The sequence below is a fragment of the Terrapene carolina genome, unplaced genomic scaffold (assembly GCF_002925995.2).
Source record: "Terrapene carolina triunguis isolate 2854851 unplaced genomic scaffold, T_m_triunguis-2.0 Scaffold238, whole genome shotgun sequence".
Classification (NCBI taxonomy): Eukaryota; Metazoa; Chordata; order Testudines; family Emydidae; genus Terrapene; species Terrapene triunguis.
The window spans coordinates 14,197,818-14,217,718 of record NW_020664589.1 but is presented as its reverse complement, the minus strand read 5'-3'; the positions used below and the strand labels follow the sequence as shown (position 1 = coordinate 14,217,718).

Here is a 19,901-nt window from a genome sequence, read left to right as displayed (position 1 = left end):
CTAATAATCTTCTACCTGTCCTGACCATTCAGAAAAGCAATATTTGTATGGTATCTTCTAACATCATAAAACATTACTCAAAGAACAACAGCAGATGTGCGCTAACCAAATTCTAGTTCCATTTGTGATTGTGGCTAGACTTGTATTACAGGCTATCACATTGGTAATGCATTGCATTGTGTAAGTTAACAAAGAATTATTATGACAACATTCACATACAAAAGCCTTTCTGGAAAAGGAAGCATGTTTAAACAACATGAATTTTGAGCAATAAATTATTAATTTACATTGAAAATATACAGTGCCTTCCTTTCCTTCCTTTTCATCCCAATGGAAAGAGCTACGATGTTGCAAAAAGTATTGTATGGTTATTTAAAATGTATAAAATTATGGTTCAAGAACCACAGGAAAAAAAAAACAAGAATTCTTACAATGGAGCCCTGCTAGACTTATAAATAAATAAATCCATTATATAGTGTGTGATACAACCTTGAGCCGATCTTCATGGTGACGCAGCTTTTCTCTGAGTGCTTCTCCACGCCACTGTTCATCCTTTAGAAAAAAGAGAATCATATTCAACAGCCAAAACACAAGGTTTTAAATCTGTTTAAAAAAAAAAAAAATCTATACCCTGCCATATAGACCACAAATTTAAATATGTAGTGGGACCAATCTTCCATTCCTTTCACATGCAAGTCTTCCATTGAAATCAGTGGAGTTTGGTGTGTGTAAGGAATGCAGGATTGAGTTGATTATTAGTAACCAAAAAGATGTACCAGAAAAATTTAGTTTAGCTCAACTAAGCAATCCAGTTTTAAATCAGAGAGAGAGGTTACTATCCAGTTATGCATGTGAGATTGAGAACAGTGAAATGAAGTATACAAAATATACAATCAAGTGGTCAATTTAAACAAATAGGGCCAAATTTAACCCTGGTGTAGATAGATGCAGTGTTTTGACTGTATTTATAAAGTAATTTTACCATTAAGTGGACTTTGGACAAATCCCTCTTCTCTTCAAATGACAGCTGTCTTTTCTCATTAGCTGCAAATGGAAAGTTCTCTTTTAAGTTTTCTAATTCACACTCCAGACATTCTTTTGCTTCAAAAACAGCTTCCAGATCATCCAACAGCTCTGGAGGAGATTGGCTTACATCTTTAAGGCCAATTCTAATTTCATCTTTCACCTCCAATTTTAGCATCTTCACTGCATCTTTTATCTCCTTTTGTCTCTTTTCCAAATCTTCCTGAGTTTTAATCTAAATAGCAGTACAAAGACAGATTTATGCTCTAAAGAGGGATGAAATCTCAAAATGTTGCCATCAAATTTTTGTTAAAAGTTAAAGCACCAGCCTACAGTCTTTTTGCATTAACAACCCACGCCTACTTCTAAAACAAACATTTTCATTGAACAGTTATGCATGGTTGTAGATTGCTCTCATTACTGCTTGTTAAAAAGGAACAGTAGTAGCTTTCTAAACAATTCAGATTTGGGCCGTAAGACCAAGCTAAGAAGTTTTATCCTGATGTGTGTATGAGGCATCTGTAATTCAAACAGAAGGGAACTTCTGTCATAGCTGTAAACTACTTCCGAAGTTCCCTTGAGGTGCAGACTGGCAATATTAAAACAAGAACATTCCATTTCCTATCTTCCGTCGGTGGTCCTGAATTGCTGTATAGGTACTGATAGCATTCCTCTCGGAAGCACTCAAGTCAAAATTAGTGGACTAGGATAGTTCAACCAATACAGCAATTTTATTGGCTGAACATTACAGCTTAATCGAAACTAAGTAGTAAAATAAGAGGGAGACTGCATTTTTGTGGGATTACTGCACACTTTTCAAATCTGTGAAGTACAAAAAAAGACAGTGTATCTACGACCTGAAAATTGCAATCATTCTTTAGAAACTGACAAAGTTCTACAGAGATTGTGAAAATTACATCTAAAAATAAAAAGTCTCATGCACGTATTTAATGGGAATTATTAAAATACGTGACATGACTGACAGTTAATGAGGCTTCAGTTTTTTCCAGAGTTGTAAAGTAATTTCATGGTTATACTCAAAATATACTCTAAAACCTAGCCATGCATCAGTAATTGACGCTGGGCATCAAGAGCACACTCCATTCAAATAAAAGCAGGTTCACAAATCACATCAATTTAATTTCCAAAAACACTGATTATTCTTGAGACAATTAGTGCCTAATCCTGTAGTCCATGATTTCAATGCAAGTTTTGCATAAGTAAGGACTGCAGTATTAGGCCCTCAATAGATTATGAGCTGTTTGGACATTTTAAATGCATGTATTCATGCTAATAATAACAGAAGTGAACACAGGCAGATTAAAAATGAAAATGAACTTGTTTATAAAATACATAATTTCCATGCAAAAACTTCCCACTGAAAAAAATGGAATTATGGTTAGGTACTAGACTATACCTGTGACTTGAGATCCAAATAATCCTGTTGGATCTCGCCCAGCTCCTTAATCAGGCGTTTTGCTCGTTCATGATTATCATGTGCCACTCGTTCTACTGCTGCCATTTCGTTCTGCAAAAAACTGTTTTCATGCTCTTTTTCCTAAGATATAAATGTGAAAATTGCTGAAACTTTATTTTGTTCCCCTATGGACAACTCGTTTCAGAAAAAAAAAAAAATACATGTACATATAAAACCATTTATCTGACTTAAAATAGTGTTGTTGTGAACAGTTAGTACACTCTAAATGGGATCAACTAAGAGAGTGTTTGCATGGCATCGTAGGAACAGCAGAGTGTGGGTGACTGACTTCCGAGCTGATTGCCTGAATTGTATCCTGTAGGCTCAAAAGGACATACAGGATTTTTCTCTCTAAAGAAAAATGCGAAGTAATTAAAATTGTTCTTTTTATAGCAACACAATGAAAACATACATTAAGTGCTCTCTCAAGCTGGGTCCTTTGGGTTTTGATTGCTTCCTTCAGACCTGTGATTTGCTTTTCTGCTTTCTTCCTCTCTGACAGGATCTGATCTTGGAGGTGGTTTAACTCAGCCTTTGAGAGTTCCAGTTCTTTCTGGAGGGATAAAAACTCTTGGTTTTTTTCTTGTAACTGTGTTTCTTTTTCTGAGAGCTGATGTCCTGGAATTAAATAAAAAAAACATTTTAATCAGCAGAAAGTCAATGTATCCACTCACATTGGGTGTATGGCACTAATTGCAGAATCATCAGGGGAGAAGGGGTAACATGCAACAAAAGCTCTAGAAGCCCTTAATTTAAAGGTTTCAGAGTCATTACACATATTGAATCTATTTCCCCATATTAAGTATCCTCACACCTTCTTATCAATATACTCTTGACAATATACTTGTCAACTGTTTAAAATGGACCATCTTGATTATCACTACAAAAGTTTTTTTTCTCCTGCTGATAATAGCTCATCTTAATTAATTAGCTTCTTACAGTTGGTATGGCAACTTCCACCTTTTTGTGTTCTTTGTATGCATATATATCTTCTTTCTGTATGTTCCATTCTATGCATCTGATGAAGTGGGCTGTAGCCCACGAAAGCTTATGCTCAAATAAATTTGTTAGTCTCTAAGGTGCCATAAGTACTCCTGTTCCTTAATTTAAAGTTTCTATACACAAAACCCATAGTTTCTTCAGGTTTCAGGGACCCGCAACTTCTCCATACTGCTGTGCTAACTGGTTCTTTTATGGTAGAGAAACTGAGCAAGACTGAAAATGATGATACTAATTTCTGTTTTATCTTAAAAAAACTCATATTAAACTCTTGCCACTAAAAAACTGCAAGAGGGCACTGAAATGAAATTCCATTGGTCTTTAGTGGTTGAAATTGTATTCAGATAGATTATTCTCCAATTATCACCAAGTCCCTTTATGAGATCATGAAATTTCTTTTTCAATCCTATTTCATTTTACAGTTCTTCACACTTGTCTTGCTGGTTAACAGAGGAGAGCAGGAATCGCTTCTGTTATATTCATGCCGTCAAGCTCAAATCCTATGAAAATTACTACCATGCAATTTTTCTCATTTTCATGAACACTGGTCTAAACAAGCAGTAAAACAACTGGGTCTAGTGAAATCAATCTGGGAACTCTCCATCCCCCAGTAGGGAAGCTCAATCAATATTTATTAAGAATCTGCTTCAGTGGCCTGATCCAAAGCCCAGCAAAGTCAGTAGAAAGACTCCCACTGACTTCCATGGGGTTTGGATCAGCCCTCATATGCTATCATAGTTATACGCACATAAGAAGTATCTTACTGGTTTTTCTCACTGTTTCTTCCAGTGCTGTATACCAGGACTCCTCCTTTTCCAGTTTCTCAACCCTTTCTTCTGCCAATCTTACTTTAGCTATTGCCTGCTCAAATTTACTTTGTTGGTCTGTCAGCTCCTGTTCCAAGAGTTGTTTCTGATCTTTCAATTTAGCTGTATACTCTTCTAATTTTTTTTCTTCACACACAATGTCTGTCTTGAGGTGCTGAAGAATCTACAAAGACAGGATGTCAAGTATTAACTTTTGTTGAGACAGTTGGGTAGTATCAGCTCAATAATAGCAAATACCCTCACCACAGATTCTATTAGAAAAAGAAGATGGGGGGAAGTCAGAACTGATGTCAATTCAACACCATTATCTTCACACTAGCAATCAATTTGAGAGAGACAGAAAATGATTTTCTTTACGAATCTGAGCTAGTGTGAGCTTAGCTTTTCTTTTTCTTGTTCTTAACATTTAAAGGCTATCTAGACAAACATTTCTCCATCATCATTTAATCCTTCTTTTAATTATGGTACAAAAGTAACTTCTAATTACTAAGAAAACAGGTAAACCCCATTTTTCTATTTTTTTTTATTTCAAAATTTCCCATGAAATGGTATGTTTTTAGTTTTCTTTTTACATAAAATCTTTAACAAGAGTTCAGTTTCCCCCCAAACCGTACTACTGCTCATTAGGCTAGATACTACAAAGCTGGATGCTTGTACATGACACTGGTGCTCAGAGTTCTCTTCTATAGATGTTGAGTCTCTCAGATGCATCCAGCCACTGCCAATATCAATGTGGGACAGCACTGCAATAAGCTAACTGTTGACTCATCAGACCAACACTAATAGCATTCTCCCAGATGCAAAACTGCTGTCCATGAAACACAACTGTTATAAGTATGATGGTTTATTTCAGTAAAATTGTGGCTTCTACACATGGAAGAAAATAACTAATATGAGAAATTGGTTTTAGTTATCTACTATTATTGTAACACACACAGAGGCCCAGATCTTCATCTGTGGCTGATGAGCACACACAGCAATGTGGTGTGGGAGAGGGATGTAAAATACGGCATTCAATAGAACTGATGTCAAAAGAAAAAAAAATCACAATGAAAAAAATTGATTTTTCAAAATGTATCAAATTCCAAGTAGCTTTATAGCCGGTCAAAATGTGAAAGGGAAAATTTCATTAACATTTTTACTGGTTTATTTTTAAAATTTTTAAATTGATGTTGAAACTCAAAATTTTGATTGTGTCTCAGTTTATCCAACCTTTATGCTCCCACGATCCTAAATCAGCAATATGCTTGCTCAATTCCCCTGGTGAAGGTCAGAACAGCTTAAGAGCTGCTTTAAGTTATGCTAGCTATCAACAGCTGAGGCTAAAAGGGTGCAGAGAAACCTCAGCAATTATCCATTTTCCCTTGAGATACCATCTATACCTGCAGCCAGAAGGATAGGTGTGAGGTGGAATAGATACCATGCACCAACCTTCTTCTGCAAAAAGATCCCCTTACACTGGGATGATCTTCCCATTGCTTTACGAAAACGTTGTTCTGCATTTCAGCACAAAGTGGTCATACCACAGGGAATCTGGCTCTTTGGTATTAATAATGGATTACCATTTGTTTTGTAGTATAAAAGTTTCTGTTCCAGAACGTCAAATCTCATGCTTTGTTGCTATTTCTCTCCAAATGAAATTTAAAAAAATTTAGATAGAAGTATTATATTAAATTGCAAACTCACACCTATACCTTTTTTGCCAAAATAATTTTAGAAGCATAGAAGCTGTGTCTCCACCAGTCATGCAAAGACAAGAGAGAGAGAGAATCTGAGTCTCATACCATTTCTTGTTTGGCTAATTCTAGTTCCCTCTCTTCTATTTCTCTCTGAAGCTGCTGCAGTTGGTTCTCCTTCCTTTTCTGTCTCTCTTGGCAATCCTTATACTTTTTTAAACATTCACTGATGTCTTCTTTTAGGGTTGCCTGCTCTCTAAGCAACTCATCCTGATGCCTTGTGGTATTTTTCAGATCCTGCATTATAGGTCAAATATAAAATCACGTGAATAGTGGCTCAAAATACATTCTCTAAGCATCCTACACAAAACAATCCTCTCACTGGGCCATATTCTGCCAACCTTATATTACCTTATTGCCGATGTCCAAAATTAGCTGTTGAGGATTGCAGGATTGGGAAAATTTCTACCGAGTTGGAAGAGGACATATCTTAAACTGTGAAATTTATACTTTGGACATGAACATTGTCACAGGTCACCCTTCCTTCCATGTTTTAACAACAACAACAAAAAATCTTGGAACCTAGTTAAAATGGTATTGTGCTCCAAGTGACTCAAGCTCATTTAGGATTTTTTCCTCTTGATGAAAGTCTAAAATATCTAAACAATCTGTAAAGCCCACACTCTTGAGCTAATATGCACTAGGGTGACCAGATAGCAAGTGTGAAAAATCAAGACGGGGTGGGGGGGTAATAGGAGCCTATATAAGAAAAAGACTCAAAAATCGGGACTGTCCCTATAAAATCGGAACATCTGGTCACCCTAATATGCACAGATCTAGAAAATGGCTGTATTACAATACATACATGAAAAAAAATATGAAACTGTGGGATAATGAAAAATCATCCCTTGGTTTATGCTTCAGTGTTTGCATTGTTGTAATGTAGTTTTTAGTTTTTGATTAAGCATATATTTAATCTTTAAGCAAAGCTAACCTGTTCTACCAGCTGAAGTTGTTGCCTGGAGTCACTCAGTTCACCCGTCAGTGTATCCAGCTCTTCCTTTTTTTCTACAGAAAACAAAACATGTTTGGTAAAAGAAAAGAAAATAATCTGAATTGACAGTCCATGAATTAAACCCACACAATTTGTGTGTGTGTGTGTGTTATGCACACAGAAAGAGCTTTCTATAATAGTTAAAGAATGAGTCTAATAGAAAACTGTAATTTAAACCATGATATAGCACTTAGCATGCTACTTTATATAACTGATTGACATACACTGTGGCTTTAAGTAAAAATATGAAGCTATAACTTGCCACTTAAACAAAATTCACAACTTTTCTTTACCTTGAAGATGCTGCTCTATTACTGCAATGTCTTCATTTAGCGATTTTTTGTGTCTGGTTAGTTGATCAATTTCCTGTTGCAGTTTTCTGACATTTAAGTCCATTTTCTCTACATTAGACAGTGCAGTTTTGCTACTATCTTCAATAGCAGTTAAATTTCTGTAAAATGTGAAAAAAACAACAACACATTTCTTGGTCTGTTTAAAATATTTGGCAAGGATTTTTTTTTTAAATAGCTATACTACTGCAGGCAGTTTTATGGAAAGTAATATCTCCTGTCCCATTTCAAGACTGAACATGTTGCTTTCAAATTGTCTCTTTCTACACTGCCATAGTATCGCAGCTGTAGCAAGTGTTCAATTGAAGTTTTATACACAGCCACAAGCCACAGTAGGAATGATTAAAAGAAGACACCTCCACAGTAATGGATAGAATAGTCATTTATCCTTTTTAAAAAAGGAACAGGTTGTTCATGACAATAAATGTAAACAGTAATTCATGAGAACAAAGGCTCTCCAATCACTGATCTTTGAAAAAGTTTATTTCACCCACTTTTTAGTTTGTGACAATTTTCTCTCCAAATTCTGACAGTTTTCTTCAAGTTGTTGCTTTTCTTTTCTCAAAGATTCAGTACTGTTTTGCAGAGTGCGCATTTGAGAAGCCAGCACCTCCTTTTCTTGCTGGTCTTTCTCAAGGAGCTGTCTCTGCCACTCCACTTCCCCTCTTTGATGCTGGGACAGTTGCTGGAGATTCTCTAACTCTAGTTTCTCCTATGAAATAAGACACAAATATAGTGTGTGTAACAGATGCAGATATTAAAAAAATATAAAGCCAAGCTAACACCATCTTTCTGTACATCTACATAGGACCTTTTATCCACAAAGTTCCCAGAGTTCATTGCAGCCTGCATATACAGCACTCACTACTCCTGTCACTAAACTATACTCAAAGGCAAACAGACTGTGATTTTACAAGTTATCATGAAATATAAGCTGCACACTGGCACTTTCTACTGCATTGTGTCAGATTTAACTGAGGTTCTTTGAGAGGAAGGATAGTGCAGGAACCTGGGACTTGGGAGACCAGAGTTCAGTTACCTATTCCACCACACACCTACCTTTAGTACTGCAACTTGAGTCTTTTCTAATTCATTCACTTTTTGACTATGTTGTAGTTTTAGACCTTGCAGTTCATTATTTTCAAGCTGTAACATTTCCAGAATGTGCTTCAGTTCTAATTGAAATAAATAAAATCAAGTCAGTTATAGGAAAACCAAAACACTATGGTCGCAAAGATGCATTAAAAACAGGATTCACCTAAATGAACTTTGTTGCCAAGAGTGTCCCATTCACTAAAGGATCCACTTTAGAATTTTTAAGAATTCACAGAGTGTGAATGACTTCTAAAAACATCAGTGGGCACACTTCCTCTGCACTGAGTGAAGTAGACAAAATACAATATTTGACAATGTAATGAAAGACTCTTACAATGATGCACAAGAGTTTTCTAATTTTTGAGTGCTTAATTTTGCAATTAGTGTTCTTTAAATGGAGATTTTTATATGTAATTCCAAATATATTGTACCCATTGTCACAGAGTGGCTGGCCCTTTAAGGGGAGTCAGGGCCTAGTCTACCTATGATGGAATTCATTATGGAGAATGAGCCCATCTTGGTACACCTGGCTGACTGCCAGCTAGCTGACTAATGAACACCCGAGCCTGATAAAAGGCTAACAGAGTCAGTTGAATAAGGGTCTCCAAAGGAGGGAAGGTCTTAGAGATGCTTGTGGGATGATGATGACTGCCTGCTAATCTCTCCAAGCTGCCGGATGAAAGGAGTGAGTAAAAAGAAAATACCTGCAGAAAAGCTGACTGAGGGCTACAACTGGTCTGAAGTATAACCCAGTTTCAGGAGAGCTGAGGACTCCTGATTTAAGGAGAGAAGCCCCAAGCTACAAAAGGTACTTAACCCCCTAAATACACTTTTAGGCTCTGCTGTGAACCAAAAAACTCCTGCAAACTCTGTAGGTGCCTAAACTGACTTGGCAGGTAAGTTTTTGGAGTAAAAGTGCCCTCAGAGCCTATGTTTCTGCCTTAGGCTGGTGTCTGGATGCCTGTCTCCCACCTAGGCCACACAGTGGCTCAGAAACTGGAGATGATAGGTGGATGAGTCTTGTGTGCAGGGTCTGATACAGTAGGTGTGCTCATAGAATAGTCATTGAGCCAGACAGTGGGAGGGGGAGGGAATAAGTCTGTAGCTTGGTGGTTAGGGAGGTGGGAGACCCAGGGTTCAAGTCTCCCTGCTCCACTCACTCTTTCATTATTTATCCACAGTGGAACAGCTTCAACAGGAGAGACTGAAGGAGCTGCACCTCAAAATATTTCATAGCTGAGTGGTTAGAGCACACACCTGATTGGTGGGAGACTCCTGTTCAAATACTTTCTCCCCCTCTGATGGAGAAGGGGGAATTGAATATGGGTCTCCCACATCCCAATCAAGTTCTCTGACCACAGGGCTAATAGTTATAAACTAGGCACCGGCACCACCACCACTTCACCTCACTGCCCCTCCTCCATTTTGTGTGGCATGAGGCAGGTACCTAACTAATTTCTGCAAGGAACTACTTAGGTGCCTAAGCTGCCTGACTCTAGGAGACAGGTTCCTGTTCAGGGATCACTAAGCAGAGATAGGCACCTCTCTGAAGCCCAGACTTAGGCCCCTCTGTGAGAAGGGTGAGGCTTATGATACATCCCTCTTGTTGTCATCTTCCACTGGCTAGCTTAGGCAGCTCCCCACCTAGCACGCTGGCTTTTGTGGATTGTGTTCTAAGGTGCCTATTTCTCCCCAATCACTGTACACTGAGCTTAAGTGCTTAACTCAGGCTTTGTGGATCCGTGTGGTTCCTGTGATTTGTTTTTTCTAGGTGCTGCGATGCTCAGTGCTCGAATGCCTAAGTCCCCTTTGTGGATCTGGGCCAGTGAGACTCTTTGAATGATAAGCCAACTCTGGGAGGAGAGCTGGGGACTCTTGAACTTGGGAGAGTATGCTTGTCATTATTAGCGCCAGGGTCAAAAGAAGTGCTGGACCTGAGGAGAGGATTTTGTGCACTATAAAAGGAGTTAATGAGATCCTGCACATGGTGAATCTTGGTTTTAGAACCATGTCTGAGTAAATGATTCCGACTGCCAAGAGGGTGCTGTGGGCTGTGTAAGTGTAGGGCCACAAGGGGAGGAGGTGTGCTTGAGGGCAGTGCCCCATCTCACACCTTTAGTGAAAACCCATTCTTAATTGAAGGGGGGGAAACAGGACTTTCACTTCTGAAACTTCTAAAGATATTTAACCCATGACAGGTTTTCAATAAAACTTTCATTCAAATTTTGACTTCATTCCAGAAAAGAAATGTAAAGCAGTGTGTTTTAAGCAACTTCTTTGACAAGTGTCTGATAATAATGCTAATAACTCGAAACAGTTTACAAATCAGTATGAGGTGGAAAAGAAAAAGCAGAACTTTAAGTGTTCTTAAAAAAAAGACTATGTACATTCCAAGCCTGTACAAAATAATGTATCACGGCATCAGAGACATACCTGTCTTATGTTTAGTTATTTGTCCTAGTACTCCCTGCAGATTTTCTTCTTCTTTTCCAATGTCCTGCTTTATGAGGGAAAGGTGTGTTCTTTTTTCATTTATCTGGGCATTCAGCTGTTCCAGAAATGACCTTACTTCCTATAACAATATGCCAGGGTTAAAATCATGTTTAAAAAAATCCTTAGCTGTATTACTAACAAGAGATTAATTCACTTTGAATTATTTTTTTTAAATTCTTGCTGTGTTTACTTTTTGCATTTAATTTAGTCTGGATAATAAAAATCAACTAGTCAGTTTCACTTTAACTAATGTTTTAGCACAATGCTGCAGTGTTTGGGTTGCAAACATGAAAGAATGTAACTGCAGATCTTTTTTGAAGAAATATTTTAACTGAAAACATTTCTATTGCTCTTGAAGTCTGTAAACTTTTGATTTTACAGACCTACATGAATCTAACAATGTCCCTTAAATAAACTTAAAAAGAAAAAGCTTTACAATATCAGTCTTGGTGCTGAATTTTAATTTCACACAATACCAGGGCAGAACTGACAGCCTGGGCCACTAAGAAGATTGATTATTTTGTTGTTATGGGATATTTTACACAGACTGGCCAGATTAATTTTTCTTCACCAACTATTTGTCCCAACAACAGAAATTCTAGCTACATTTATCCAGACCAGGGGTTCTCAACCTGTGGCCGTAGGCCACTTGCAACCCATCAGCACACAGCTGTGGCCCCATGTGACATCCTCAGGGCCATACAGGGGGTGTGTGGGGTGTGTGTGTGTGTGTGTGTGTGTTATATTTTGTGTGGATGCAGCCCACAATGGTAAATAGGTTGAGAACCACTGATCCAGACATTTCTGTTTAATAACAAACACACCCACTACTGAAAAGTAACCAAGGGACTGATTCTGTACTTTAACTGATCCGGATCAGGCGCTTTATGCATTAGTACTATCAAAACAGCAATTTTTTTTAGGGGGTGGGGAAATTTTTTGAAAAATTAATATTTTAACTTTTTTCCTTTCACTTAACTAAACTACACAAACAAACAGTTAAGAACTGTAAAAGACTTTTGAAAATTTACTTTTATTTGTCGTCGTTTATCAGTAACTTCAACCTCCCCTTCTTGAAGAGCTTCTTTGAGGTTTGCTTTCTTCTGAGCAATGCCATCTTGAAGGAGGTGCAGCTCTTCTTTTTTTTGACCCAATAGTTGGTCCAAGAGCAGCAGCTCTTGCTGGTTACCTGCTATCTACAGTACAAAAATAAATTAACAAAATCTTCTGCCTGAACTACTTTCACATCTACGTTAAAATATGCCAGGGTGTCAACTGATTGCTAAAGAAAGTGTCTTTCTTGGAAAGTTTTCACAATATTATTTTTATTGTGACAGCATCTAGCAGAACCTGCTGGAGCCCTGATCCTCATCGTGCTAGGCACAGTATAGAGACACAGTTTAAAAAAAAAAAAAGTCCCTGACCCAAGAAGTTTGCAATCTACAGCCCCAATCCAGCCAATGTTTATGCCCATGAGTAACTTTTATGCATATGAGTTGTCCCATGGAGCTCACCAAGATTACTTATGTGCACAAGTGTTTGTGGGATGGACCTTAGTTATTACTAGGAGCAACAGGTGGAAGAGAAGGAAGTAGTAATATATTCAAACTGTCACATTAAGCTTGTTGTCTTTACAGCATATTTTCTGCAAAAACGGCATACAGTAATATGGAAGGCCTACCTACTTTATTACAGTAACACCACATCTTTGTAGATTTTTTTTTGGTACAAAACCAGAACATATCTTCAATTTTAATGTATTAAAATTTGAGATTAAAGGAAACTTGGACTATGACATTATTTCTACAGATAAGTTTTATATACTGTTCAGCTCTGATTTCTTGACAAGTACTTGACAACAAGTGATAACAAAGAGTGCAGAATGAATGGGGATGTCATGTACACGTGAAGATTTTGGCTGGTGTGAAAATGCATTTATCAATGCGCTGGTGTATAGTGAACATTCTTAGGAGCACGTGCATATAGTATTTAATTTGTAATATGTATTGACTAGCCATTTAAAAATAGTATTAACTTCAGGTTGAGGAGATATTGACACTAAAATAAACCTACAAAATTAGGTGCTTCTGACAAAAAAAATAAAATAAAAATCAGAACATAATGGATTATACTTCCAGTGCATGGAGTGGGTAGTGTGTGTGTTTTTTGTTGTTTTTCCCCTCTCTTTAAAAACTTACCTGATCTTTCAATCTTTCCAGCTCATTTTTTTTGCCTTGAAGAATATTTTCTGCTTCTTTAAGAATTTGGAGATGATGATCTTCATTACCTTCTGCAACCTGAATATCTTCCTGCAGCTTCTGAAGACTAATGATTAAATTTAGGGTTAAAATATGTTCAAGAAGAACACTTAGGTAGTCCCTTCACTTTGCCATTAGATGAACTAAATGTATGTTTAAAATAAATTAAATACTTACCTTTCAGTCAACATTTCTATCTTCTGGCTTAAGGACTGGAACTCAGAATCTCTTGCTGATACAACTTTATTGATTTCTTTCAAGATACCTTCTTGTTTAGTCTTGTGCTGTTCTAAATGCCTCGTATCTGCCTGAAGTAACCTGAAATACATTCATTATTTCTCAGAATATGACAGCATTAGGTCTCTGAAAGCAACATCATATTTTTCAAACATGAAACACACCTTCTTTTGTTCCTTCCATTTCAGGAATCTACATTACATAGCACCAGAAATATGAAATATAAACCAAATGTACCTTAACTGATGATCTGCTTTCACAAGCTTAACAGCCATCTCCTGAGCTCTTCGCTCGAGCTCCTCAGCATCAGTCTCAGTACGAGACAAGTGTTGCTTGGCATGATTGTACTTCTGAATAGTTTCTTTGGTCTAGAAAAGAAATAGATTTATTTTTTTTAAGTTACTGAAACGAGATTCACAGCAATTCCATTTGGTGGTGTCACTTAAATAAAAAGGCTTACTATCCAAGTATGGCAAATTGGCACACTTGGTTTGAGGGAAGTTTATTAGTAATGAGGAGGGAGGCGTGATTGATTAATATGCAAAAATGAAGTCATAAAATGAAAATTCCCCTGACTTTATAAAGTTCTTCACAGAAACCCAGATAGTTGCTATTTATACTTAAAATAATGAATAAGAACTTGCCTTCACATCTCCCTCTCATCAAAGCAAATGAACAATTTTAGATTCAGTTCTAACCATCCTTGGCTGCATCTGCCTTGCACCATGAAAATGAATATTCTACCCACTTAAACACAAATATCTTCCTTAAACCGAACAGATACAATACAGAACAATTTACTTTTCCCCGGGTACTTTCAAGTTCAGTTTCAGCTTCCGCAAGAAGTCGATCTGCTTCCCGGAGCTCTGCCCGTCGTTTTCGAAGAGTCTTTTCTATACATTCAATTTCATCTACAATGTCTTCGTGATGTTTGAGAGATTTTTCTAACTCTAGCTCTATAATAAGACTGTCAACATGTCCTTCAATGAAGTCCCTAAAAGAAAGGGAGGGGATTAATTAATTAATTCAAAAGTCAAATGCAAAAGGTCTGACCAATCTTTCAAAAGGTTTACTCTCTTACACAGAGACTACAGAAACGTAAGTTATGCATAGTAATACAGTGGAACCATCTTTACTAATAGATTTTGAAAAGTCTATTAATCTTTTAACAGGCATACTCTTAAATGCATATAATATCTACTCTTACTTGCGTTTACTGCGTTTCTGGGCTGTCTTACGTAGCTCTGCTACTTCACGCTCCAGCTCTTCCCTTTCATGCAAGAGATCTTCAATGTTTTGATGCAATTTTTCCATCTCTTTATTATGTTTATGCTCAGATACTCCTGTCCACTTATATTCACATCTCTGAGACCTTAAATGATACACAGTATCTTCTAGTCTTGAGATTTCCTTCTCCTGAATGCACGCAAATACAAAGTTAGAACAAGACTGACTCTCCACAAAATCCTCCATAACAAATATGTTCCAAGGCAAAGCTAATAATGTTGTTTGAAACTAGAGAAGCTGCTGTATTCCTGTGCTGTGGGACTATATAAAACTTTTAGTCTGTAGATCTCAGAACACTTCAGAAAAGCAAGGAAATATCAATATCCCTATTTTACACATGGAAAAATGGAGGCACTGAGAATCAAGAGATTTACCCAAGATATAACAGTGAACAAGCTGCAAGGTTATGACTAAAAGTCACATCTTATTACTTCCAGGCCTGTGCCTTTATCTGCTGGGCCGTATAACTCCAACTGTATATCTTCCGTTCAACAGACACCACCCAACAAATTCCTGTGCAGTCTTTTGAAAAACATATCCTTAGGAACTGTCTCCCAGTAAACTTTTAAAGTGAAGAGGATACTCTGCAGGAGCATATGGATTTAAGTGAAACCTTTTTACGCTTTCAAATCTGTAATCCATGAAATGATTAGATGGAATAATGAACACTGTTAGCTAGAGGAAAAAATGTTGAGAGGGAAAAAGTTAGAGATGTTTATAAGTAGAGTCAGTAATATTTGTGTAGTTTGTAGTTTTACAACTTTATTTTCAAAACCAAACACTACCACCTATTTTGAGTCAAGTGTATACATCTGGGCCTGTGCCATACACGTACCAAGTCATGATGTTCAGGCACATTGCAGTGAAGCACTCCAATAGGAATGAGAGGGACAGAAAAGTTAGCAGGTACAGGGCCATAAACAAACTGAGCTCCAGCAGGAGGTGGTCCAAAGATAACTGTTCCAGGAGCAACTGGTCTACCATTGGTTGGTATAGGAGGAGGTCCATAAACTACAGTCCCCTGAGGTACAGGGGCACCATCTGGAAGGACAGTATAAATAACTGAACCAGGAGGTGCTACAAAGGGAGAGTCATTGGGAGCTTTCATTTCACCATCTCCTCCATTATTTTCTCCTTGTTCACCATCTTTAGAGAAAAAAATAAAAATTGTAATTTCTTTTTTAGTTAACAACATTATTAATTATGCATCTCCTAAACAAAGGCCCTAATCAGCAGTTATGTTAAGTATTCAGACTGAATAAAAAGCTCAACACTAATAAAATATGTTTTTTTTAAATCCAGTCACTAATGCTCAGAAAATTCACTCTGAACTTTAAATAAATAAGCAGTTTGTATTTCTCTAAACATCATAGTATGATCATACTAACATACCTTTATTGGAATGTGATTTGGAGAACCGACTCCTGACTGGGGAATAAACCCAGCATCCTCTTGCAGTAGGTGAGAGACAGTCTTCCTTCCTGATTTGCCTGCCCTGGCAATGCCAGGATGAGACAGGATACTGTAAGCCAACTCCAGAGTCTTTTGTGCTGTGAGAACCAGGAGTTGAGACCTAAAAACCCAAAGAGCAATGCAAGTTTAAATTCTAGAAGTAACAAATATTGAAAAATAAACATCTGATTGAAGACCAGTTTGCAAATTGGTCTTCAAAGAACTGGTTGATCACATGGTGCTTTTTACTGTTTCCAGCTGCTACACTTCATTAAAGGATAGGAAAGTATTTAAGGCATACTTAGTTGTTATGTCCATGTAAGCAACAGGTGTGGCTGCCATAGGGTTGTTATGAGATCACAAGTTGGAAGGCAGATGACAAACAAGACAATTTCTGTACAAAAATTATCTGCACTATGAAAAAGTCTGAGAACTTGTCTTATTAGATATGGCTCCTTTTGGCCTACCATCAATAGTTAGGGCAGTAACAGTGATTAAAAACTAGATTTGGAGGTCTGCATTATTTTTTTAAAATAAATCTCCACACAACTTATTTTTTGTTTGAGCTTTTGGTGATGTTTCTCCACTATTCCAGTTAGTGAAGTTGACATTGAGTTAGATGGGGATTTTAATGGGCTATTAGGTTAGCAATAAAGGGGGTGTGCTCTGCTTGGAATGTTCAGTAGCTTTCAAAACAGTTAATTAAAAAATTGAAATTTGAATACAAAATTGAGAAGGACGTAGTCAGTAGATAAGCTATTTTGAGAACTGTCCTAGCTTTAAATAAGTGTATAGTTTATATTCTGTGCTAATCTGGGATTCTTCAAAATTTTGTTTGTTTTAAATAAAATCTTGACAGTTGGCCTTTAAAGTTACATGTTCCTTACTGTCTCAGGTGTGGCTTAAATTAAACCCTGAAACACTATAACATGCACTGGAATGCTGCTAATTTGTATGACTAACTGGGAAGCCCTTTGCCATGTACTGAATTTTGCAAAGAGCTGACTTGTAAGAGACAAGACAGTGCATGACTGTACATACTTCAATGTAGTATAAGGACTAGATCACATGTGTGGCATGGACAGAATATGCCAACATAAATATGCAAAAATCAACTATCATGAAGATGACTAGATGTGGAAGCTGCGGTATGTACATGATCCTGGAGGGGGTACCTGAAAAGAGTTTTGTCTGCATGAAGTGCCGCCTGATAGAGCTGATGGAAGAAAAGATCCGAAGATTGGAGATGCAGGTGGAAACTCTGGTTCAGTTTGGAAGGGGGTTCAAGCAGATGATGGAGCAAAGACATGAGGAGGCTGAAGGGAAAAGCTCAGACTTGCAGATGGAAGCAGGACCAAAGAACTCTGAGGGGAGACTGTTGGGTGAGGAAATCGGACAGTGGAAGCATGTGACTAAGAGAACCAGGCAGAGGAAAAGACGGGCTAGTGAAGGAGAAATAGAACTCAGGAACAGGTTTGTGGAGTTGGAAAATGAAGAAGGGGCACAGCAGGTGGTCACTAAAGGTGGGAGGGCAAGGAAGAAGAGAAGAGTAGCTAGTTCTAGAGGAAGAGTCAATGGAGATAACAACACCAAATACAAGCCCCAGGAGGATACGGGATGTGTTGCAGAGGATTGCAAGAGAGAATAGGAATCGAGAGGACTTGCAGCCAGGGGGAACAGGGGATAGACCGGAGAATCGCACCATCACCAGGAAAAGGCAGGTCTACATGATTGGGGACTCCTTACTGAGAAGAATAGACAGGCCTGTAACCAGAGCTGATCCAGAGAACAGAAGGGTGTGCTATCTGCCGGGTGCTAAGATGTGGACTTGAGGCTGAAGAGGATCCGACTGGGAAAGAATCCACTGATTTTTCCTTCACGTGGGAACAAATGAAATGGCTAGATTCTCGCTGGAAAATATCAAGGGAGACTATGCCAGGCTGGGGAAGACGCTTAAGGAAATCGAGACGATCTTCAGTGGGATTCTGCCTGTTCCTAGAGGAGGGCAACAAAGGTGTGACAAGATTATGATGATCAACAGATGGCTCAGGCAGTGGTGCTATAAGGAGGGCTTTGGGATGTATGGCCACCGGGAGGCATTCATGAACAGAGGACTGTTCTCTCGGGATGGACTTCACCTGAGTAGGGAGGAAAATAGACTTCTAGGATGGAGGCTGGCACAACTGATTAAGAGAGCTTTAAACTAGGAATTTGGGGGAGATGGTTGGGAGATGTCCAGGTAATCTCCACGCTGGATTTTAACACTGAGAAGGAAGAAAATGAAGTAAGAAAGGATACAGTTGTGGGTAGGAGAATGGACATAAGGAGGAAGGGTAGTGTAGATACCAGTCTAACAGGGGATACTGGCAGTAGAATGTCTGTACCTAATCGGGTAAAGAATGTGAGCGAAGCCAAACAGTAAAAATTAAGATGTTTGTACACCAATGCGAGGAGCCTAGGTAACAAAATGGAGGAACTAGAGTTATTGGTGCAGGAAGTGAAACCAGATGTTATAGGGATAACAGAAACATGGTGGAATAGTAGTCATGATGGAGTACAAGTATTGAAGGGTATGTGCTGTTTAGGAAAGACAGAAATAAAGGCAAAGGTGGTGGAGTAGCATAGTATATCAATGATGAGGTAGACTGTAAAGAAATAAGAAGTGATGGAATGGATAAGACAGTCTGTCTTGGCAAAAATCACATTGGGGAAGAAAGTTACTAGAGCCTCTCCTGGGATAGTGCTTGGGGTGTGCTATAGACCACCGGGATCTGATCTGGATATGGATAGAGACCTCTTTAATGTTTTTAATGAAGTAAATACTAATTGGAATTGTGTGATCATGGGAGACTTTAACTTCCAAGATATAGACTGGAGGACAAGTGCTAGTAATAATAATAGCGCTCAGATTTTCCTGGATGCGATAACTGATGGATTCCTTTACCAAGTAGTTGCTGAACCAACAAGAAGAGATGCCATTTTAGATTTGGTTTTAGTGAGTAGTGAAGACCTCATAGAAGAAATAGTTGTAGGGGACAACCTTGGTTCGAGTGATCATGAGTTAATTCAGTTCAACTAAATGGAAGGACAAACAAAAATAGATCTGACTAGGGTTTTTGATTTCAAAAGGGTTAACTTAAAAAAATTAAGGCAATTAGTTAGGGAAGTGGATTGGACTGAAGAACTTGTGGATCTAAAGGCAGAGGAGGCCTGGAATTACTTCAAGTCAAAGTTGCAGAAACTATCAGAAGCCTGCATCCCAAGAAAGGGAAAAAAATGCATAGGCAGGAGTTGTAGACCAAACTGGATGAACAAGCATCTCAGAGAGGTGATTACAGAAAAAGCAGAAAGTCTACAAGGAATGGAAGATGGGAGGGATCAGCAAGGAAAGCTACCTTATTGAGGTCAGAACATGTAGGGATAAAGTGAGAAAGGCCAAAAGCCATGTAGAGTTGGATCTTGCAAAGGGAATTAAAATCAATAGTAAAAGGTTCTATAGCCAAATAAATAAGAAGAAAATGAAGAAAGAAGTGGGACCACTAAACACTGAGGATGGAGTGGAGATTAAGGATAATCTAGGCATGGTCCAATATCTAAACAAATACTTTGCATCAGTCTTTAATGAGGACCTTAGGGATAATGGCAGGATGACAAATGGGAATGAGGATATGGA

General features: G+C 38.0%; 1 protein-coding gene across 1 annotated transcript in view; it reads right to left on the bottom strand.

Moving 5' to 3' along the window:
- The window catches only part of CNTRL (centriolin), a 58,820-nt gene that overhangs the window by 2,766 nt on the left and 36,153 nt on the right, over window positions 1-19,901 (bottom strand). The window contains exons 23-41 of the mRNA XM_029912730.1: window positions 16,169-16,349; window positions 15,612-15,922; window positions 14,697-14,905; window positions 14,291-14,483; window positions 13,727-13,857; window positions 13,430-13,570; window positions 13,193-13,319; window positions 12,026-12,190; window positions 10,935-11,073; window positions 8,466-8,581; window positions 7,901-8,118; window positions 7,350-7,507; window positions 6,997-7,070; window positions 6,111-6,299; window positions 4,264-4,489; window positions 2,913-3,118; window positions 2,441-2,581; window positions 983-1,258; window positions 490-552 (exon numbers count right to left, since the gene is read on the bottom strand). Of these exons, the coding sequence (XP_029768590.1) occupies window positions 490-552; window positions 983-1,258; window positions 2,441-2,581; window positions 2,913-3,118; window positions 4,264-4,489; window positions 6,111-6,299; window positions 6,997-7,070; window positions 7,350-7,507; window positions 7,901-8,118; window positions 8,466-8,581; window positions 10,935-11,073; window positions 12,026-12,190; window positions 13,193-13,319; window positions 13,430-13,570; window positions 13,727-13,857; window positions 14,291-14,483; window positions 14,697-14,905; window positions 15,612-15,922; window positions 16,169-16,349 (3,264 nt within the window). The remainder of the gene's footprint in view (window positions 1-489; window positions 553-982; window positions 1,259-2,440; window positions 2,582-2,912; window positions 3,119-4,263; window positions 4,490-6,110; window positions 6,300-6,996; window positions 7,071-7,349; window positions 7,508-7,900; window positions 8,119-8,465; window positions 8,582-10,934; window positions 11,074-12,025; window positions 12,191-13,192; window positions 13,320-13,429; window positions 13,571-13,726; window positions 13,858-14,290; window positions 14,484-14,696; window positions 14,906-15,611; window positions 15,923-16,168; window positions 16,350-19,901) is intronic.